The following is a 25,451-nucleotide window of genomic DNA, read 5'->3' on the forward strand; positions in this document are numbered from 1 at the left end:
AGTGAGGGATATTGAGAAATTTTTCCACGTTTAGAATTATTTTTTCTTTATTTTTGGGGTGTTGTACAATACTTCGGAAATGAACATTCTCATCAAATGGCGAGGAGATCCCATCAATTGATATGCGTTTTTAGGCTTTCACGGTGATTGTGTTCAGATGAGGTTTTTGGGTATTCCACCGTGTCCTGGAACTTGACGTTACAGAGAGGTTCCATCAACAGTGCAGGTAGGTAGGCTAAGGCCCAATTGTATAAAACTCCCTGACTAAAGATCAACTTTGATCGAAGATCGAAAAGTGAACCGAGTTCACACACTTCTTCTATTGTATAAAACTTTTCTACGATCAAATTACCTTGGTTCAAATGCAATCTAAGTCCACGTGAAAAGGATTTGGCAACATCGCATAAACAGGTGAAATACGTCATGCGCGGACAGGTTTGTTCAGTGTTGCCAATCTAGCGACTTTAACTCTTTTTCAACAACAATTTCTTTTAACTTTTATATTGCTTAAATAGGGATTTAGTGACCCTTTTAGCACCCCATAGTGACAAAATTTAATCTTTCTTTGTTGATAATGAGAAATCTAGCGACTTTCCAACTACTTTTTGGCGACTTTCCGTACACTCTGTTGGAGACACTGGTTTTTTGTGCAATGTAAATAATGGCGGACAATAAGAAGAAGGTTGACTGTTCTCCGAGTTGTTATGTTATGGTGTTTGATACTGCTAAACATAATAAAGCTTTATAAAACGACAATTTTCGTTTAGTAATACAGTTAATTGAAAATTTATGAATGTATCTATCATATCCATTAATAATTAATGGTTGTTATAAACATAATATAATTATAGGTTATGTTATTTGATACTGCTGAACACGATAGAGCCTTATAAAATATAAGATTGTTTGTGTATTAAGGCAAGAAATTGAAAGAAATATATATAAATGTACCTATCATATCTATTAATATTAATAATAATGGATATTTTATTTGCACAATCTGTCACTTGTATATTTCAAACAGAAAAGAAATAACTGAACTTGGATCATCTAACTTAATCGGAGAAATTTCTTCATTCAAAGTTGACTTTAGTTTGAGACAAATTAATCTCAGATTGGACTTTATACAACACAAAATTCCAAGTTCAGCTGAAACAAGGATCAATTTAACCTCTGATCTAAGATTAAATGGTTTATACAATCGGGCCTAAGTGGGTCACCTATTCTGTTGGGATCGTTTCACCAGGGTAACTCGGAGGACTAAGCAAACGTTATTTATACAGGAATTTAATTGTTGAAGTAAACATGAAACACTCGGAAAAATATGAACGTATATTATAATACAAATGTGTTTGGCACTAACTACAATTTGTTAAAAGTGATCTCGCCGCCAAAGGGGAATGAATTGAGAGAGGAGAATTTGGAGGACAGATTTAAAGGGTACGCAAAACGCGTCCTTGCAAGGCGTTCGTGGCTGTAAGAAACTAAATATGTGAGCTCCAAGCCTGTTGGCCACTAGTCTCACTCCGGGTTACGCTGCTCCACTGAAGCAGCTCTAGAAAATTTTGAAGGTGAAAAAACCGAAATTGACGTAACCTCTTAGGAACCACATACGCGAGGGGACGGAAATGTGATCAAAGTGATCACGGGACGGGACGGGACGAGGAAGAAATGGCTGATGTAAATCTGCACATTGAAATGAACTGTGTCATTTCGGAGTTCAGGAGGAGTCGAGAAGACTCTGTCGTCTGTTGTTCGATGACAAGGGTGAAGACTGCTAGGAGAGACGCCGTGAATTCTGAATCTGCAAATTGAAAGGTTCCCTGTCCTTTCGCATTGCGACTACATGAGTGATCTCGCAAATTAAATAGGCAATTTATAGGATCTGAACTAGGGCATGACGTCGTTTGTTAGAAAAGGGGGAATATGGGGAAGGGCATATAGTTCCGTGGTCCATTTCTTTTATGGCTCATCCCGACATTTGTCTTCACGCCTTAGGAAAACCACAATTTGTTCTGGACTAATAAAGCAATTGAAGAGTTTAAAAAAATTAACTGAAGTCCAAAAACTGCAAATTTGAGATATTAAGCATATGATGAGCATATTGTAGCGGTCATCTACTGAATTAGTTAGGGGGAAAAACACCATAGACCTATGTTACAGGAATGAAAATTTTAAGTGGTTTTCGTGTAAGAACCATAGTCCAAAAACTTCGTTTTTTATAAGAACAGTCATTGTCCAGCCAGTACGATGGCAGCATTTACAAATATCCCATTCATAACACCCTGTGGTCACTGATTGAGAAGAAACTGCCTTCTGAAGGATGCACTGGAAGAAATGGTGAACGGGAGAAGAGTTCGGGGCAGAAGAAGATATTAGATGATAGACGACATTAAGATATAAGGATCACATGAGGAGACAAAGGGGAATGCAGAAAATATGAAAGACTGGGGAATGCTGGGTTTGCAGTAAAAGACCTGCCCTTGTTCACAACATTATGAATGAATGAATCACATGGAAACATTTATCCATGCAATTTTAAACTGTAGTAGATATGCAGTACTGCTTCTTAACGTATGCGGCAAAAGCCACCTCAGAGAAAAGTACTTTGGCGCGTGAATTGCTATACTAGTTATGAAGTCATCTTTAGTTGCAGAAATAAACCCATGGAAGAAACGTAAGCAACGAAAGGAGAAGAAACAGGATATAATACATAAAAAGAAGATTAAAGGAGAGGCATACTTCAGCCACAACAAAGTATTTTTTCTTAAAACAATCTTTGTCTACAGTTACCTAGATTTACAGATGTATTTCCATGAGGCAATTTAAGTTCTAAATGTATTTCAGTTTTCCCATGTTTCTATAACACCTTAAGAAATGCCATGATGAATTTCATTCTTGAAGTGTCAACAACACCCAATGCCAGATAGTTTTTTCGTTTCTCCTGAAAATGTTTGTTTTTGGACTATGGTTATTTTTCTTTTAAACTTAAATTAATATTATTAACGTAAAGGAGAAAAAATCTGAGTAATGTGTTATTTTAATTGGTTTATTTTACGACGTTTTATCAGCTGCAATGATCACTTAGCATCTAAGTGAGATGAAGGTGAAATTAGTCCAGTGTCTCAGCGCCGGAAGTTACCCAGCATTTGCTCGAGCGTACGGCGTTTGAGATGGTATGTGTTTACCTGAATAATAGAGGTCTTTGGGACGATAAATTTAAAGGATCGTATGTTGTTTATCTGAATAACAGAGGTCGTTTGAAACGTATCGTGTGTTGGTTTATCTAAATAACAGAGGTCGTTTGAAACGGATCGTGTGTTGGTTTATCTAAATAACAGAGGTCGTTTGGAACTGATCGTGTGTCGCTTTATCTAAATAACAGAGGTCGTTTCAAACGGATCGTGTGTTGGTTTATCTAAATAACAGAGGTCGTTTGGAACTGATCGTGTGTTGGTTTATCTAAATAACAGAGGTAGCTTGGAACTGATCGTGTGTTGGTTTATCTAAATAACAGAGGTCGTTTGGAACTGATCGTGTGTTGGTTTATCTAAATAACAGAGGTCGTTTGGAACTGATCGTGTGTTGGTTTATCTAAATAACAGAGGTCGTTTGGAACTGATCGTGTGCTGCTTTATCTGAATAACAGAGGTCGTTTGGAACTGATCGTGTGTCGGTTTATCTAAATAACAGAGTCGTTTGGAACTGATCGTATGTTGGTTTATCTAAATAACAGAGGTCGTTTGGAACTGATCGTGTGCCGCTTTATCTAAATAACAGAGGTCGTTTGAAACGGATCGTGTGTTGGTTTATCTAAATAACAGAGATCGTTTGGAACTGATCGTGTGTCGCTTTATCTAAATAACAGAGGTCGTTTGAAACGGATCGTGTGTTGGTTTATCTAAATAACAGAGGTCGTTTGGAACTGATCGTGTGTTGGTTTATCTAAATAACAGAGGTCGTTTGGGACGGATCGTATTTTGGTTTATCTAAATAACAGAGGTCGTTTGGAACTGATCGTGTGTTGCTTTATATGAATAATAGAGGTCGTTTGGAACGGATCGTATTTTGGTTGGTTTATCTAAATAACCGAGGTCGTTCGGAACGGATCGTGCGTTGTTTGGTAATTTTTTTAATCGCATTAATATAAATGTTCCTGAACATTTGCTCCTTTTGAATTTTTAAGCTCGTATTAAGCTATGGGCATCTGAGAACTAAAGTAGGGCTATAGAGATATACGATGTCGCGGAATCACTTAACGCATACCAATTAACATACGAAATTTTTCCCCTCAGTCAACAATTAATAATCAGCCCTATAGTGCTGTGGCAATTTAGATAAGATCAGTAGATTTTTTCAGAATACCTTCAGCGCTTGTTTTTTAATCAGTATGAATGTCATGAAAATATACTTGACAATGACTTCTTTTAAAGTCAGTATTGACACAACCATAAAAGTTTAGAAATAGAAGTATATACTTCTTGTTATGCTTACAAATAGTAGTTTATACTACCACTTCTAGCATAAACTGAACACGGCCTTTCAGATCAACTTTATGATACGCAGGAAAGAATTTACTATGGTTTTTTATATATAAAGATCGTAGTATATACCGTAAACCTTCGCGTATGTGGTACCTAAGAGGTTACGTCCATTTTCGGTTTTCCCCTTCAAAATTTTCTAGAGCTCCTTCAGTGGAGCAGCGTAACCCGGAGTGAGACTAGTGGCCAACAGGCTTGGAGCTCACATATTTAGCTTCTTACAGCCCCCAACCCTTTGCAAGGATGCGTTTTGCGTACCTTTAAAGTTTTACTCCCAATTATCCCCTTCCGATTTTTCGATTTTTCGACCGTAAATTATCATAAAATCATTTTGATACAAAATTTACCTCCATCTATAACAAGTGCAGCATGTAGAAACCTAAATATGATTTTCTGAAAAAAATGGTCAAAGTTTCCTCTGTGTTCAAAGTATCCCCAGTTTACGGTACTACAAAACCTTAGAAATAACATTAACTTCAACTTTATGCATAAGTGATTTCCATTATTTTCACAGACGGACGGTGTTTGAGGGCTCCTCCCATCAGCCGCCACTGAATTTTCATGATAGGAACATACGTATAATACTAGAATATATATATTATTCATTTCAAAATATTCCTGAGATTCAGTCAGACCCTACAAGAAATGTCAATTAATGGAATGTTACGAGCTTGTTCAAGGGGATTGGGTGACGGTTCATGTGGCAATTTCGTGCAATAACACCAAGAACTCGATCAGGAGCGCTCTCTCCCGGCTTCTCACATCCTCTCACATTAGCTTTGTAAAATGTAAAATCTGACTTGAAATGCAAGGACCTAGCATCCCTATTAATCCAATTTACCGAAGGAAATCTTATTATCCTGCAAGTCACTTCTATATCTGAGATTGACAGACGTATATCCTGCATGTACAGTCCCTTCAATGTAACAGTAGACGCACATGAACATCACTAGTGTATAAAAAGTTAGGTAATTCCATAATATGACGTGTTCCCTCAAGCAGAGACATGGCTTGCTCCGACCATACGAAACACGGAATTACCTTTTTGGCAATGTTAAAATTATGTGTTAAATAAGAAACTTTTTCTCGAAAAATGTTGAAGCTAGACACCTGCTTTTTTCACAGCTAATGAACACATAACTTTACTTTATGCTTAAACTGCAGTTTTTGAGAAATTTATTTAATTACTGAGAAATAATTTTTCCCACTTCGTATATTTTTCCGATTTTCACTACATTAACCCCTGTAGTATCTAAACATTTAACATATTTCAAAATAGTACATTATGCAACGACCCTATAATGATAGTAATTAAGACGCGAGTATGTTTGTTTATGAAACGAGCGCAAGCGAGCGTCCATATTTCTAAATTGAAATTATTCATAAGTATTCATGTTATTCTTATATGGCTGGGGAGCGGAACTGACCTTGTGCAATCTCGTAAATTGTGAGATGTGCGCAGACGCGAAAGTATTGATTTTTTCCGAGGAACCAATGTCATTGACCTTGATATAATCTAGAGAGTAAAATGAACATTAATCTTGATATAACATTGAAATTGATTTAGACATTAAAAAATGAGATGACAAATTGAATTTATTTGAATATTATTTACAATTAACGCTAATTATTATAGTAACAGAACATAACCTTCTGCGACAGTAGGCCTATTGGATTTCCAGCCTTCGTGACGTTTCCCTCGTTGTCTTTCGATTGCATATCCGAGAATAATCGAAAACCTGAACTTTAATGAATAGGTGTACTTTAATGACATGCATTAAAGGACTGCTACCAGGTGTATAATCACTACATTTCGGCATGGTCGAGCATAAACATTTTTTCAGTGCATATAAAAATCCAAATAAACAATTCTTAATATTTCAGCTTTCTAGATTAAATTAAACAGAAGCTGAGAAAAGGTTCATTTTGTGTAGAATAACTAAACTTATAGAAAATAAGCGTTAAAAATTTATATAGGCTACCACTGGCGCAGCAAGGGAGGGGTTTTGGGGGCAAAATCTACGATACAGGGATACAAAAGTTGATCCCACGGGATGACAAATATCTCAATTCCGGTTCGGAATATGTAGAAAAATACCTCAACAACTGCTGTATCTCTTCCAATAAATCTTTCCATGAGATTGTGTTTTCTTTCTGTAAACGGTCTCAGGGAAACTCATTTATTCTACGCTCGTAAATGCGCTCGAGTGTTCAAAATTTATGTAAGCAATTGTTTTGACGTTATTAACATGGTAGAAGAAAAAAAAAATAACTTTATCTGCCCCCTGAGAATGTTTGCTTGTTAGCACTTCATTCTCAAACACACTTAACATCTGTTCCTCTCTCAAAGCTAGAGTCAAAGTTTTCATAACCATACAGAACAATCGGTAATATAACTGTTTTTTTTTTATTCTAACTGTCAGTATTTTTGAAAGCGGACTGCATGACAAAAGCTTCTCAACCGAATAACAGCAGGCATTTCCCATACTTATTCTGCGTTTAATTTCCTCCCGAGTGTAATTTATAGTTGTTACTGTTGTTTCAAGATATTTTAAATTTTCCACTTCTTCAAAGAATAAAGTTCCAATTTGTATATTCCCATTTCATACTATGTTGTAGGCCAGCGTTTCTCAAACTATGGTCCGCGGACCACCTGTGGTCCTAGAGGTCTGCACTTGTGGTCCTTCAAAAAAGACAGAAGAAAAAATAACATTCAAACGAATTGCGTATCACACTAAAACTGAAAATCTCAGAGTTTGGAAATGACACATCGTAATCGAATTTCACTTTTTCTCCCAGTACTGATATTTTATGAAATTTATTTACCCTACCCGTCTATCGACTTCCCACTCTACTCTCAGCAAAAAAGAGGGATTTAAAGCACTATGAACGTGGTGTTTCTCGCTATCTTTTCCCTGCACATCTGGCGCCGCGCCTGTAACCCAGCCAGGGACCATCAGAAATTATAACAGGATCGAAGTACCTAACCTTTTCATGTATTTATGACTTTCTTAATAGTGTGCACATTAAAATGGTCACGTACTTTACGTCGTACACCAATAATAGAACATGCAAAATTGCATCTTTACTGTTTAAAATCGGGCATATTTCTGCATTAATTTGTTTATTTCTCTTTTTGCAGATGACGATATAAGAAATTTTCTTCTATTAACATTAATTAGTTAATACTAATATAAAATTAATTGAATCAAATTAATTTTAATTAATTATTTCTACATTAAAATGTAAGTATATATATATATTAAGGGGAGAGGATGGTATTTTTTTTAACTTTTTTCCTATTTGGTGTAAATTATTAATTTTTTGTACGTAGAGAGCTCAGAGCTGTGAAAACTCAACCAAATAAAAATATTTTGAAAAAAAAAAATTATTTGGGGGCCCAAATTTGAAAAAAAATATACCCAATGCAGGATTGTACTAAAACCGATATATCTAAACCGTTTTTAAAGATAGATTCAAACAGTTTTTGCAATGTATTTGCAAAAGTATGTTCTAAAAACTGTCTGTACCGGTAACAGAATTTTGATATCAGTCCCTGCGTTTGTAAAATAAACAATTAAAATTTAGTAACAATTTCCTGATTTCCTTTCTTGCAAACAAACGGACGTATTTCTTAAATTAAATCAATTAACAAAATTCTGTTACAGAGAAAAGTTTCCTAATAGTCTAAAGAATGAGTGTTCTAAATTTCATGCATGTATCTTTAATAGTTCTGAAATTATATTCATTTTCTCTGGCAATGTAGCAAAAAAAATGAAGTTACTGGAAACCGATAAAAGCGGGCGTGTGATTTAAAAATCCATAGCGCAGGAAGTTTAAAAATGACGTCTCAACATCCGATAAGGTGACAAATACCCACAAAATGTTATGCAATGCATTCCATACATATCAAAGGGTATTTTAAACAAATTTTTTTTTTTTTTTGAAAATTTAATTTACCGGAAACATTAATAAAAGTGTGCGAGTGATTTAAAAATCAATAATGCAGGAAGTATAAAAATGGCGATCCACACATATCACAGGGTATTTTAAAGATTTTTTTTTTAATTTAGTCATTTTTCATAAAAAATACCATCCTCTCCCCTTAAAATATGCTACATAAATGATAAATTTGCTTTCGAATGGAACAAGAGTAAGGTGGTCCGCGGAACTGTTCTGACTTCAGAAAAGTTTGAAAAACGCTGTTGTAGGCTATGACAACTAATTTGTGATTCAATTTTTGAGACAGCCTGTACAATGAAGTAACTGAGCGAGGAGTGGTGATCCTCGGCGACAATCCTGCTGCGGCCAAAGTGGCCATCCTAGTCCATCCTTTACATCAGTTGAATATTCCGTGATATGAACCGGCGAGCACCAGACTCGAGTGCCAATGCACTAACGAGCACTCGTACTGATTACCATCGGGAAACAAACCCCGGTCCACCGAATCCGAAAGCCGAGCACGTATCGTTGGTAATTATTTTAAATGCGATTGTCCGCCTCGTGTGGCCGGGCTAATGAACCTGGGACCCGAACGGGCGTCGTGGTTGCAGTAGCACTTGTTTTGCAGCGTGTCATATTGCGAGACGCTTCGGTTTAAACCGAGCAAGAACATCGAGACAAAAAACAGCCTTCACCAGTTAGCAAGGCGCGTGTATCGCAAAGCACGTGTCGCACGCTTTTTGTCTTCATTATTTCACACTTTACTATCTCATCTCACTCATTCAAGATTTTGTATTTTGAGCTAATGTCACGCGATGAGATAATACTCGTGTTTCCTCGGATACAAGTCTTCATTTTCGTTCGAGATTCAAATCTTACACGTTGGTTGGTAGTGAAGTTTTTGAGACTTGGCAGCTGTGTGACATTAAAGGGGAGTTAAGGCTCGTTCACAATAAACCGGGAACGGAAACGACAACGAGAACGGAAATAATGTTATTTTAAATGTATCTAAATGTGGGCATTCACAATACACTTATTTTAACAATATTTCCGTTCTCGTTCTCGTTGTCGTTTCCGTTCCCGGTTTATTGTGAACCAGCATTTAGTCGTTAACAGAGTAAAAAATTGCAAAATTTTCATTTGCTTATATTAAAGAGGTTTCTCGTCTGAAAAATGTTATATATTAACCATCCAGTTCCAATACACACTAAGTCCAATTTTTTCTTTCATTTTTTTTTCAGGGAATGAAAACGTTTTCTGACAAACTACCGTGTTTTTACGAATACCCCGCGCACTTTTTTTTTTCGAAACACAATGTTTCAATGTATGATCAAAAATTTTGGGATGAGAAGTAAAAACGAAGAAAAGCAAGTGACCTACTCTCGCTGCACGGCAAGTGACTTAAATTATTCCCTGGATGGCAAGTGACTTAATTTCCCTGCATGGCAAGTGAACTACATTCGCTGGATGGCAAGTGACCTAATTTCACTGGATGACAAGTGACCTACTTTCGATGTATGGCAAGTGACCTACTTTCGCTGGATGGCAAGTAACCTAATTTCGCTGGAAGACAAGTGACCTAATTTCGCTCGATGGCAAGTGACCTACTTACCTTGGATTGCAATTGACCTACTTTTGCTGGATGGCAAGTGATCAACTTTCGCAGGATAGCAAGTGATCTACTTTACATGGAAGGCAAATGACCTACTTTCGCTGTATGGCAAGTGAGGTACTTTCGCTGGATGGCAAGTGACCTACTTTCTCTGGATGGCAAGTGACCTACTTTCGCTGGATGGCAAGTGACTTACTTTCGCTGGATGGCAAGTGACCTACTTTCGCTGGATGGCAAGTGACCTACTTTCGCTGGATTGCAATTGACCTACTTTTGCTGGATTGCAAGTGATCAACTTCCGCAGGATGGCAAGTGACCTACTTTACATGGAAGGCAAATGACCTACTTTCGCTGTATGGCAAGTGAGGTACTTTCGCTGGATGGCAAGTGACCTACTTTCTCTGGGTGGCAAGTGACCTACTTTAGCTGGATGGCAAGTGACCTACTTTCGCTGGATGGCAAGTGACCTACTTTCGCTGGATGGCAAGTGACCTACTTTCGCTGGATGGCAAGTGACCTACTTTCGATAGGTGGCAAGTGACCTAATTTCGCTGGATGGCAAGTGACCTAATTTCGCTTGATGGCAAGTGACTTAATGTCGCTTTATTGCAATTGACTTACTTTCGCTGGATGGCAAGTGACCTACTTTCGTTGGATGGCAAGTGACCTACATTCGTTGGATGGCAAGTGACCTACTTTCGATGGATGGCAAGTGACCTACTTTCGATGGATGGCAAGTGACCCACTTTCGACGGATGGCAAGTGACCTACTTTCGATGGATGGCAAGTGACCTACTTTCGTTGGATGTCAAGTGACCTACATTCGTTGGATGGCAAGTGACCTACTTTCGATGGATAGCAAGTGACCGACTTTCGATGGATGGCAAGTGACCTACTTTCGATAGATGGCAAGTGACCTACATTCGTTGGATGGCAAGTGACCTACTTTCGATGGGTGGTAAGTGACCTAATTTCGATGGATGGCAAGTGACCTACTTTCGCTGGATGGCAAGTGACCTACTTTCGCTGGATGGCAAGTGACCTACTTTCGATGGATGACAAGTGACCTACTTTCCCAGGATGGCAAGTGACCTACTTTCCCTGGATGGCAAGTGACCTACTTTCCCTCGATGGCAAGTGTCCTACTTTCGAAGGATGGCAATTGACGTCCTTTGCATTTCTTACCTTGAGTAAAAAGAAACATACTTCAGCTCGCATGTACATTAGGGCAATGGAGATGAGAGCAAGAAGTGTAAACCAGGTGCATTTAAAACTATTCTACAAATTTACTTCCTATTATGTTTGTTTATCTCTTAACTATTTTAAAAATTACAGTTAGAGGCAACCATTTATAATTGGCTGAAACAAATTATTGCTCAGAGCTTCTCTCTACTTGTTAAACAAAATAATATACAGTACACAATCTGTGTTTATTGTTCTTACAATATTGAAAGCAATCTACACGGCAACGACCTACCACGCCCCCCCCCCCATTCAAAAGTCGTCCGGAACACAACAGACTTCTGTGCATTCGGTTACTGATTAGTGATTATAATGTTGCATGATATGCAATTCACGTGTTTATTGCACGTTTCTCTGGAAAACTATTCAAACACACAAAAAAATGACACTTGACCTTTTTGTTCCTCGTTACTAAAGGAATCATCGAGCAAATTGAATGATATGACTAATGGTACAGCAGATATTAAGAGCTTTAACTTACGGCCAAAGTTCTTGAATTCCTAGGGAATGAAGCACGGTCGGCAGAGAAGGCAAACTGTGGCAAAGAGACAAGTCGATCCGGGGATAGTAGTATCCAAACACGAGGCACATCTCTTCACGGGTCGTAAGGCCACCAAGGGTTATAGTGGTGCGGCCTTCACTGTTATACGTGCACTCTGCTATCAGATGGTCACCCTGCACAACAAAAAACACAAAAAATCAAGAGTACCTCACAGTTTGGAGTACTGAAGAATCTACTTCTAAAAGTAGACTTCAACAAACAAAATTTGATAACACAATCACAAGGGAAAAAATGGAACTCTCTGCATCATAATCCACAGTTAATTCCCGATTTACCACGAAAATCGTCTGTAGCTGCATTTAGATTGGCAACAGGCCATGATTTTTTGGCCAAACACCTGCATAGAATTGGAATATATCAGTCCCCTAACTGCCCATTGTGCAACTCAAACCAAGAAATGGATTCGGAACACCTCAAAATCTCTGCTTCTGTGGCTGACCATGATAATATCTTTGAAAAATATTGGAGTGCAAGAGGTCAAATGACTTTATTGTCAAACGCCTGGCATTAGAAAACAACAACAACGTCTAAAAGTGATTCCGAACAAGAGGAGGATAGAACAGGGCTGGGTGTAAGCCTCTCTCTGAGCATATTCACGCTCATAGAGAAACCAGCTGCGGACAGGTGGGTAGGAACGACAAAGAACGCAGGGGTTCAGTGACGTGTCATTCACAATGAGTGGAAGACGTGCTTCGCTTACACATGTACATAAATACTACATTTAATTTTCTGTTTATAACAAATATAAATGTGCTTACTAATTGCACGCCACTGATCGGTTCTTATATCCACGATGAACACAATTGCGGGAGTAGGAGGAGTCCGCTGTCTGAAGATTGCTCGAACTAACGCATAAATCCCCCAGGCCTGGGATCGGAATGATCAGTGATTTTATTTGTAATGTTTCGATTCGAAGTACATGATGTAAAACGGAGTATTGCAAATAGAAATTATAGAACAATTAAAAGTTGCAGAATTACCGACAGCCAAATTTGCAATCTGGCGCTCCTAAATTTGCAGTGCATATATTATTTCTACTTCAGACAGACAGCTACGATAGCTTAGGGCTTCAATTCAAGACTATTAATACACCTGAATACTAATTTGAATTCAAGACTAATAATACACCTGGATACTAAATTCAAGACTAGTAATACACCTGAATACTAAATTCAAGACTAGTAATACACCTGAATACTAAATTCAAGACTATTTATACACCTGAATACTAAATTTAATTCAAGACTAATAATACACCTGAATACTAAATTCAAGACTATTAATACACCTGAATACTAAATTCAATTCAAGACTATTAATACAACTGATTACTAAATTCAATTGAAGACTAATAATACACCTAAATACTAAATTCAAGACTATTAATACACCTGAATACTAAATTCAATTCAAGACTATTAATACAACTGATTACTAAATTCAATTGAAGACTAATAATACACCTAAATACTAAATTAAAGACTATTAATACACCTGAATACTAAATTCAAGACTATTAATACATCTGAATACTAAATTCAAGACTATTAATACACCTGAATACTAAATTCAATTCAAGACTATTAATACATCTGAATACTAAATTCAAGACTATTAATACACCTGAATACTAAATTGAAGACTATTAATACACCTGAATACTAAATTCAAGACTATTAATACATCTGAATACTAAATTCAAGACTATTAATACACCTGAATACTAAATTCAATTCAAGACTATTAATACAACTGATTACTAAATTCAATTGAAGACTAATAATACACCTAAATACTAAATTAAAGACTATTAATACACCTGAATACTAAATTCAAGACTATTAATACATCTGAATACTAAATTCAAGACTATTAATACACCTGAATACTAAATTCAATTCAAGACTATTAATACATCTGAATACTAAATTCAAGACTATTAATACACCTGAATACTAAATTGAAGACTATTAATACACCTGAATACTAAATTCAAGACTATTAATACATCTGAATACTAAATTCAAGACTATTAATACACCTGAATACTAAATTCAATTCAAGACTATTAATACAACTGATTACTAAATTCAATTGAAGACTAATAATACACCTAAATACTAAATTAAAGACTATTAATACACCTGAATACTAAATTCAAGACTATTAATACATCTGAATACTAAATTCAAGACTATTAATACACCTGAATACAAAATTCAATTCAAGACTATTAATACATCTGAATACTAAATTCAAGACTATTAATACACCTGAATACTAAATTGAAGACTATTAATACACCTGAATACTAAATTCAAGACTATTAATACATCTGAATACTAAATTCAAGACTATTAATACACCTGAATACTAAATTCAATTCAAGACTATTAATACATCTGAATACTAAATTCAAGACTATTAATACACCTGAATACTAAATTCAATTCAAGACTATTAATACATCTGAATACTAAATTCAAGACTATTAATACACCTGAATACTAAATTCAATTCAAGACTATTAATACACCTGAATACTAAATTCAATTCAAGACTATTAATACACCTGAATACTAAATTCAATTCAAGACTATTAATACACCTGAATACTAAATTCAATTCAAGACTATTAATACACCTGAATACTAAATTCAATTCAAGACTATTAATACATCTGAATACTAAATTCAAGACTATTAATACACCTGAATACTAAATTGAAGACTATTAATACACCTGAATACTAAATTCAAGACTATTAATACATCTGAATACTAAATTCAAGACTATTAATACACCTGAATACTAAATTCAAGACTATTAATACATCTGAATACTAAATTCAAGACTATTAATACACCTGAATACTAAATTCAATTCAAGACTATTAATACATCTGAATACTAAATTCAAGACTATTAATACACCTGAATACTAAATTCAATTCAAGACTATTAATACATCTGAATACTAAATTCAAGACTATTAATACACCTGAATACCAAATTAAATTCAAGACTATTAATACACCTGAATACTAAATTCAATTCAAGACTATTAATACACCTGAATACCAAATTAAATTCAAGACTATAATTACACCTGATTGTTGCCTTATACAATGTAAATGTCCGGTTAATAAGGAGTCCTCTGAAGTCAAATATTTAGGCAGAATTTTCGACAATCATTTAAAATGGAACCAACACATTAACTACATTTGTAATAACTTACGTAAAATAATATTAGTTATTGTTTTGTTTTATTGAGAAATGACTTGTCAATAAGTTTAGTATGCACAATATACTTAACTTTATTTCAATCGGTAATTATGTATGGAATTGTAGGACGGGGTAGCTTATTTAAAACCAATTTTAATCCACCTCATTTATTACAGAAGAGAATAATTAAAATAGTCTTCATAAACCTACTGATTTTCCATCTCAAAAACTGTTTTTAGACTTTAATGTTCTTGAAATAAGACAAATTTATTGTGTTGTATTAATAAAATTCAAACAAGAAAGTCGAAATAATTTTGAATTGTATTCTCATAGTTATAAAACAAAAGGTATGAATTCTTTAAGATTGTTTGAACCAAAATGCAACACTGCTAAAGTATTTAATCATAGTAGTAATTTATGCCCAAGAATATATAACAAATTTATATTAAATATCCTAATCTTGTCAATTCTAATAGTTCTGGTATTAAATTTAAAAAGTTATGTATGAGTTTTAAAAATAATGAAAAATTGTAAATTTAAATTTATATATTCTTATTGTATAGTAGATATAAGACAAATTGTATTATATACTTCTTATTTTCATTTCAGGAATCCGCCCCTGAGCAAGACTTCTACTCTTTCAGGAGTGAGCTAAAGTTTAATTTTGATTATAGTATATTCTATGTTACAATTATTAGCAAATAAATAAAATAAAATAAATAAATCTTCACTTAATACTGACAACTACTTATCAGGAAACGTGGAAACTCGGTGACTTCTAGTGAATAATTCTAAGATAATATTGCTTAAATTAAGACAATAAATTGAAGAGAAAGCAAGATCTTTCTTCTATCATTTTCAACATTTGAAAACTTTCACAAATATATTACAGCAACTGATCTAATTGAAAAACAAAGCAAGAAATTTTGAAAATTATAAACTAAACGCGTATTGTATTCGACATTATTTTATACTCAGCTACCGCAGCTATCTGGCTGAAGTAGAGAGAATACGGGTACATAAAGTTAAGAGACATTTGCTCGCAATATTCGTTAGCAATAACTCGACAGTCCTTAATAATTATATAATTACATCTTCTATTATTAGCAAGATCAGTGGTCTCAGTGATTGTTCCTTGTAAATGATATAACGTGTTGCGATATTTACTATCTCAGACAGGACGAGCATGTTCTGACTCTATTTCAGGTACAGGGGAAAAAGGTCATAATCTGGTTTAATGCTGAAGAAAAATTAAAGAATAATGGACATAATACGATTTTATACTTACCACACAGGAAAAATAATACGCAAGATGATTTATTGGGTAGTACTAAAACCATAGCTTAATGTACTTTTATGATCTCCTACAGAAATCACAGAACATAAAGTAATTCTGTCGTAACAAGAAGAAAAAGCATATAAAGATTTTATGGATACTAAAATAAATAGAAACATAACGTGATTTGATGTTCATCATTACAAGAAGAATATAGCATGATGTATTTCTGTCTTAATTTATATCAGACGGCCTGTCGATGGAGCTACAGTATTGGAGTAGATCACTGGAGATCACAGTTCAAATTCCGACGAGATTTACTAATCTTTATGATAGACACTGAGCAGGTTTTGTGGAGTTACTCCCACTTTTCCAGCACTACGTGTAGAGTTTCTTTATTAACCAGGACCTTAATATATGCTAGCAATGAAACCTACTAAATCTTAAAAGAAGATGATGTATGAAGAATTTGAAAAAAAAAAAAAAAAATGTGAAATCACATTGCCATTGATTTGGTCCTAATAATGGTTGCATTTTGAATTTGTTTGTGCTGAGTAAGGAAACTTTTAGCTATTAAATTAACCTAGAATGGTTACCTACTGAATTGAAAACAATGAATTATATGAAAAATATATCTAGATCACTATTACATCATTTTACAATGTTACATGCACTCTTTTACATTTTATGAAGCAGCTTATGAAATTTCAGCAGATTATTACCAAGGGACAATAGAGTAAAACCATAATGTATCTTTTCAATATTTGCATTATTTCTTTACTAGAGCTTTTGTGAATATTTGTTGTTAAAAAACATTTTTCCATCTATAAAAATTAAAACAAATCAGAAACTTAACTTCTAGACATTTTAAAATGACTTCATCATTACTACTGCCATATATTCATTAACGTGCGATGAAAAAATTTCATAGTCCTAAGTTGAATAGTTTGTAAAAAATGTGTACCAATAGAATGAAACATGTAACTTTTGTGAAGAAAGTAATCAAAATTAATTTCTGCCTCAAAATACAGAATATAACAACTATTCCTGGTTAATTTCATAGCTGGGAGCTCCTTTAATCAGCACAGAAAATTTGATAATGCATATAAATGCATATTCCGGGGGAAATGCATGTTTTAAATGTTTAACGCAAAAATGCATATTTTACTCGAGAATCTGGTATTAAATTACAATTTTCCCCTTTAGCTAATTACTAGTACTATGCATAACATTTTAGTGAATTGAAAACAGTGTTAGATTTCTTAAATGTGGAAGATGCAGCTAGCATTGCGATAGTTCAGAAATATCTTTCTGAAGACGGGATCGAGAAAAAAGACCCAGTACCTATATTCATAAGCGTTTCTCTAAAATACCTGAGATTATAACACATTTGGAAGTTCGAAATAATTATTTGGAGTATACACTTTCTCTCTTAGATTAAATTTAAAGTTTATTGTCTCACGGTATTGATAAAATTGCATTTTATTAGCTTATCATGTATTAAATAAAAATCTTGGTTACAAAACAATCCGTCAAATTAGCAAAACGCTATCTGGTAATGGTGAAAAAACTATAACAGAAGATGAATTCACTGAAGAAGAGTTGTGATGTTTTTCACATCCACCTGTGACATCATGGGATGTGGGAAGGACATTTTCTTTGTATAAAACCTTCTTCACTGATAGACGTAGGAGTTTCACAAAAGAAACATAGATTACAGAAGAAACAAGAGATTATAACAGATTTGGAAGCTCGGAATAATTATTTGGAGTATTCACTTTCTCTGTTAGATTAAATTTAAAGTTTATTGTCTCACGGTATTGATAAAATTGCATTTTATAAGCTTATCATGTATTGAACAAAAATTTTGGCAACAAAACATCCGTCAAATTAGCAAAACGCTATCTGGTGATGGTTAAAAAACTATAACAGAAGATGAATTCACTGAAGAAGAGTTGTGGTGTTTTTCACATGCACCTGTGACATCATGCGATGTGGAAAGGGCATTTTTATTGTATAAAACATTCTTCACTGATAGACGTAGGATCTTCACACAAGAAAATATCAGGACAACTTTCCTTACCTACTGTAATAGCCAGGAATGAGGTAAGATTATCCACAAACAAATGGTTTATTTGATTTTTGTTTATTTGTTTTTATATATTTTCTACATTTTTCGTACATATTTGCATGCATATTTTATTATTTGATTGTGCATACAAATCCGCAAAATGCTGATAATTTGTAAAGCTTACATATTTCCTTTTAAAATGTCAACTCCTGTTTTTCTTTGCTTCATTAACATTTCACATAATTCATTATTATTAAATATCTTCAGTTGAAAGTTTACAAATCAGACTCAACACAAGTATACGAAACAGCTGTGACATTTCACGACTCTCCTCTTTGTTTTAAAAGAATTTCATTTCGTCGCTACTTCCAGGTCCAGCTAATCAGACACCTGCTGGAATGTCATTCGAGAAGGTTAAAATCTAACGCAAGCCAATTAATACGGAAATATCAGCAGCCGATTCGACTTCAGCTCTGGTTCCCAAGAGGAATTCCTCTTGTCTGCCATTTTAAACGTTGCGTAGGATTAATTAAGCAATAGTATTGTTCTCCTACCGCTGTTATTCTAAGAATGTAACAACTCCACTTGCAGATTGTAGGGCAGTTTACAATAGGACAAGAGCAGTAATGTCTAGCCAGACTACATCGCAATAGAATTTAGTACCTCCTCTTTCCTTAGTCTGTGTGTATATCGACCAATATCTATATCAGGCGAGGTAGTTACAACGTCGCTTATATATTAACAACAAACTCAGAGATCACGTGTCGCTAGTGAAGCAGTATTATTATTTATAGATTAAGTAAATTCGAAATACATCCCTCCGTCGATATAGCAGAAAGCCAATATTCACCTACTTAGATATAAAACGCGGAGCGATTCCCCTGGAATCGGAAATCATCATGTTTAGGTAGAGCATGACAGTCAAGAAATATTATGGACAATGAACAATTGATCACACAGGAATGAGTATTTACATACATATATGTGTTATTTCACTGCAAACCCAGCATTCTCCAATATTTTCTGTTTTATGCCTTCCACTTAGTCTCCACATATGATCTATAAATCTTAATTTCGTCTATCATCTGATATCTTCCACTTCCACTTCATACATCATCTCTGTATTCCTCATCTTTCACTGTTGCTACCTCTCGTCACTGGAACTCTCTGCCGTCTGAAGTCAAGGGCTGCCGAACATTGAAATCTTTCAAATCCAAGTTAGAAAATTATCTTATGATGAGTTGCCAAACTAACTTACTATTATGACAAGTGTTGTATTGCATGTTACCACGTATTCACATATTTTTTCTGTTCTAGTGGTATTTAACTTATTTTATATTTTTGTTTTCATATTTTCCGATAATGGTATATCTATAATGTGATAAGTTGAGCTAAATATAATCATAATTTTCCTTACTGTGTGTACTTAAAAATATTGTATTCATTGTCTGCTTTGTACTGCACTATTTTATTACTACTATTAGTATTATTATTATTACTATTATTATTATTATTATTATTATTATCAATAATTGTCTTATTTTTTATACTTTGTATGTCTCATGTATTTTGACCTGCTGTTCACATTTTATTATGCTTTCTCCTTTTTCTGTATGTTATATATTATGTCTGATTTCTACTTACTTGTTATTTACATTTTATTATTATTATCTTATTCAGTTTTGTGTGTAAAATTGTAGTGTACTTTGTAAATTTGTAGTGTTTTTTGTAACGCAGTTTTACTCCTGGTTGAGTGTTAGAGAAGGCCGTATGGCTTTAACACTGCCAGGTTAGATAAATCATTATTATTATTATTATTATTATTATTATTATTATTATTATTATTATTATTATTATTATCTTCTCCTGCACTGAACTCATCTCTCGTTCCTTCGAGTGCATCCTTCAGTAGACAGTTTCTTCTCAGCCTGTAAACCAACCACTTCCTTTTTCTCTTCCTGATCAGCATCAGCATCATTTCACTCACTCATTCCAGCACAGCTTCGTTTCTTATTCTATCTTTCCATTTCACACACTCCATTCTTCTCCATATCCACAGTTCAAATGCTTCTAGTCGCTTCTCTTCACATCGTTATAATGTCAATGTTTCTGCCTCATACAATGCCGCACTCCACACAAAACACTTCTAAATTTCCATAAATTACAGCGAGTTTTTGCATAATAAAAGTACATGCCGTATCCAAAAGTAATGTAAAAAATTCAGGGTAATGTAACTTGAGTCAAAATACATCGATTTAAGTCGATACATCTGTATCTCAATTTATCTCTAATCGTTCGACTTCCAGGTGTACTATGGTTCCACTATACCAAAAATATGAGAAATAGATTTGTAATTTTTACAGGTATGAAAGAAAAAACGTGGATTTTTTTACCTGTATTATAAAGTTGATAAAATGGATTTATCATCCAATACCACTGACGTACAAATATGTATGTTCAAAGTCAATAAATAAATGGCAAACTATGTACTTTATGATGTCATGTATGTCATTTTGAAAAAAAAGGGGGATTCCTGACTTAATAACTAACTATTTATAATCGATCGTTCTACTGCCGGACCCTGAATAAGAATACACTGTATTTATAAGATTACAGTAGGAATCGAAGAACTGAAATTCATTGCAATCATAAAACAATATTCGAAAATTCCTCCCGCTATCACTGAAGAAAATACTAGTGGAAACACTAGTAATGCCCCACTTCGATTATTGTGATTTTCTACTGACTGACCTCAATGTCAACCAGTCCCAAAGATTACAATGTGTTCATAATTCTTGTGTTTGCTTCGTCTGCGATGTCCGTCACGCTGACCACATGTCCCATCCTTCCAAACTCTAAAATGGCTACGGCTTAACGAACGTAGAAATTTTCATTCTCTTGTTCTCCTTTTCCAAGTCCTTCACACCTCTACACCTACCTACCTTGCCTCCCGTTTCAGTTACCTGTCATCATATCATAATCTCTTCACTCTCACGCAAAATAGCCGCATACTAGCCATATCAACACATAAGACATCAACGTATTCATCATCATACACAATCTCGCTCTCGCGCTTGTGGAATACCCTACCCAGTGATATCAGAGACTATCGGAATTTAGTAGCGTTCAAAAGCAAACTTATTAAGCATTTTCTTACTGCGTAGAGTAGGTTTACTTTTTACTTAATTAATAAATTTTTTTTTCTCTCTTCTTAACTTTTACAATAAACTGTCTAGCTATTATTAATCAGTTAATCTTTTAGTACTTTGATTTTTATTGTATTTGTAAATTTAATATTAATAGTAACTATAATTGTAATTGTATTCTTAATATTGTAGTTGTAATCCCTTGGTAGAGGGGAAGAGAACGCACTTTCTCTTTTACGTAGTCCTTCAAACTCGCTGTGGATAAATTGTTACAGTGGTGATGTTCTCAATATTAGATTATTGTACATTGAGATTTCTCTTTTACTCATTTGTACCGATATAACAGGTTAAATTTGGGATTAATTTCCGAGAAGCAGCTGAATGATCGTACGGAAAACAGTTTTCCCCGAGTATACGAAACTGAACCATACTTTTCGACGAACATTCCAACTTGCATTCACCACATTCCGAGGCCGCGTTTCTGACGTAGAAAGGCGTTGTACGATGTGCTTAATTCGCGGTGCGGTGCGCCCAATAAAGTTATCCGATATTGAATTATTACCGGAAAGTAATTGCCGTTGTTTCGTAAACAATGAGTACCCAGGCGTACCTCTGCCTGACCGCTTCTGATCGGACAACAGCGGCCGGTTTCAACAATCCAGATGCAAAAAAAGTCAATTTGGCAAGTGTTTTAAAGTCGCAAATTTCCTATTCCGAATGTTAATGGAAATGTGGTAGCAAGTAAACCGGAAGTAACAAACCGAGTTACAAAAATGTAATTGTGTCGATTGCTTTGCAAACATCAGTCTGTAAACATTCCGAATTTCCACTAACATTCTACAGTACATTCCATCTAAAATTGAACGGCTTTGGGTCCTATAGTCGCGACGCTGTTATTTCCGGCGTGACTCCGCCTCTTTGCTTACGTCTTAGGAAGTGAAGGCTCTATAAAGTCTAGGTAGTTAGTATCGTTTGCCATTTTTGTTCTTTAGTTCCCGAGCTACCATACGAGGAATCTATTTGCCACACCGTTAAACATTATCATGTCGTAGCTCCTATGATAATAAATCAAACGCACTGTAATTCAGCAAATAATTGAGCGGCAAATAACGTCTTCGTGTGCTTTCTGCGAACGCCAAAGAAAGAGCCAAAATGGCGGGCGATTATATTGATCATTTATCGAGCCTTAAGAAATGAATAACGTCTTCATAAGCGAATCACAAGACGCACACGTTTAAATGTAGCCGACCTGCAACGCGATTGGCTGCCGGAAATTAGAGCGACGGGACTATAGTGAAGCGATTTTTCAGAGCTATAGATGAATTTACTAGGAATAGATAATAAATAAACTGCAATAACCATATTAACCGTTTTAGTGTCAGCCACATTTATGTAGGATGTGCTAGAAATATCTTGCAATATTTTCTAAAAATGCAGGTACCAATTTAAAAAAAATTGCATACATAAAAAAAAATTGAAAACAGAGCTGTGAAATTTTTTTCACTTTCATGGATATATCCATAGAAATAAATTCGTACGTACTTTTTGTATTTTTCATTTCACAGTTATTTTAAACGTCATATAAAGAAGCCCTTTCTCAAGTGGAGATGGTCAGAACGTTTGAAATTTCAGCAGGAAAGTTCCTTCTGTATGAAAACAGAGTATAGTTCCTTAGGTGTTAGTAACAGTCTACAAACAATATTTCTTTTTATGTAGGAATGACCGTGATCTTTCTTCGTCTGCGATTCGGAATGCGGCATTAAAAGTAAAAGACCGGAATTTCTTCATCACTCGACATCATGTGATTAATATAATATAAATTAGGTTTTCAGTCAATCACATATCATGTTAAGATGGCAGAAATGGATTCTGTTACATCAAGATACAATGTTAGTATACGTCACGAATATTTTCGACTTACTTTCAAGTCATCTTCAGGTGATAGTTTTCTAAGAAACAAACATTTGAACTAGGTGAAAATATTATTTAAACACATTTATAAACACTAGTAAATAGTCTGACCATGCATACTTACATAGAAAGATTGAATGGCGTACATAGTCTTAAAATTAAAATTGACATACGAATAGAAAGCATTCCAATGAACATAATTATAATACAAGATATTGAGAGGCATGCAGTGTGCCTGAATTATGAAATTAAAATCGTTTAAAATTATTATAAAGAACTGAAGACTAGGCTTGTTCTTTATGACGTTCAATCATCATGTGATTAGACAAAAGCCGGTTGTTTTAAGCTTCGTGGACGGAAACATGGTCATAGGGGTTTTGTAACTGAAGGAATAGCCATGAAGCTAAGCTGACGGATCTACAAAGCCTTAGAGTAAATTTCAATGACGAACTTACCGGATACACTTTAACGGGATTCTGAAGTCTGCGATACTCCTGGTAAGTGTAGTCGTAATTGTTGTCTGTAGATATGGGGGGTTGCTCTACTCCGTCTCTGATTTGACGAAGACGAACTTTTCTTCCTGAAATACAGCAGTAGAAGGTAATGTTCACCATGTGCGTGAAATGATGTAATTTGCGGTACAGGGGGAGTCATCACACCTCTCAACCTAGTACTAAAATAAGATCAATATCACTATTTAACCAGTACACTTGAGTAGAATGCAGAACCGTTCTCGAATATATGTCGAAGAAGTCATATCCTTACAAATACAGGACTGTATTAGCCCAGTAATGGGGAAAAGTGCCTCATTGAGTTCCCTCCCTTCTGACAGTGTTTTAATCGCTTCCATCCGTGACCACGACTTGCATACCTTTAATTAAACTGCACAACTTTTGTTATGTAATAAAATATTATTATTTTTATGTTCTGCAATAAAAGAATATTATTTTTATGTTATGTAATAAATAATTATTTTTATGTTCTGTAATAAAAACGTATTGTTTTTATGTTATGTAAAAACTGAGTAGTGTTTTTGTGTTCCGTAATAAAATAGTATTATTTTTATGTTTTGTAATAAAAGAGTATTATTTTCATGTTCTGTAATAAAAGATTATTACTTTTATGTTCTGTAATAAAAAGAGTATTATTTTATGTTATGTAATAAAAGAGTAATATTTTTACGTTCTGCAATAAAAGAATATTATTCTTATTTTATGAAATAAAATATTATTTATATGTTCTGTAATAAAAACGTATTATTTTTATGTTATGTAAAAATAGAGTAGTGTTTTTGTGTTCTGTAACAAAATAGTATTATTTTATGTTATGTAATTAAATAGTATTATTTTTATGTTCTGCAATAAAAGAATATTATTTTTATGTTATGTAATAAATTATTTTTATGTTCTGTAATAAAAACGTATTATTTTTATGTTATGTAAAAATAGAGTAGTGTTTTTGTATTCTGTAATAAAATAGTATTATTTTTATGTTCTGCAATAAAAGAATATTACTTTATGTTGTGTAATAAATTATTATTTTTATGTTCTGTAATAAAAACGTATTATTTTTATGTTATGTAAAAATAGAGTAGTGTTTTTGTGTTCTGTAATAAAATAGTATTATTTTTATGTTCCGTAATAAAATAGTATTATTTTTATGTACTGTGATAAAAGAGTATTGTTTTTATGCTCTGTAATAATTAATAAAAGAGTATTATTTTGGTTACATTTAATGAAGTATAACATATTTATTTATAACTTTACAGTATCTTATTGATGGAAATAATATTAATTCCAAGTATTTATAATCAGATCGCGTTCCTCCACTGGTGTCGTCTTGTGTATAAACAGAAATTGAAATAAGGAAGTACGTACATTCTGTCAATTAATTAATAATTATTCATTAATTTTCCATATACAGG

The 25,451-nt window shown here is 34.1% G+C and overlaps 1 protein-coding gene across 1 annotated transcript in view; it reads right to left on the reverse strand.

Moving 5' to 3' along the window:
• Positions 1 to 25,451, reverse strand: part of LOC138707356 (MOXD1 homolog 2-like) — a 270,333-nt gene that overhangs the window by 14,863 nt on the left and 230,019 nt on the right. The window contains exons 8-9 of the mRNA XM_069836638.1: positions 23,983 to 24,107; positions 11,819 to 12,012 (exon numbers count right to left, since the gene is read on the reverse strand). Coding sequence (XP_069692739.1) covers positions 11,819 to 12,012; positions 23,983 to 24,107 — 319 coding nt within the window. The remainder of the gene's footprint in view (positions 1 to 11,818; positions 12,013 to 23,982; positions 24,108 to 25,451) is intronic.

This window comes from Periplaneta americana, chromosome 10, assembly GCF_040183065.1.
Source record: "Periplaneta americana isolate PAMFEO1 chromosome 10, P.americana_PAMFEO1_priV1, whole genome shotgun sequence".
Lineage (NCBI taxonomy): Eukaryota > Metazoa > Arthropoda > Insecta > Blattodea > Blattidae > Periplaneta > Periplaneta americana.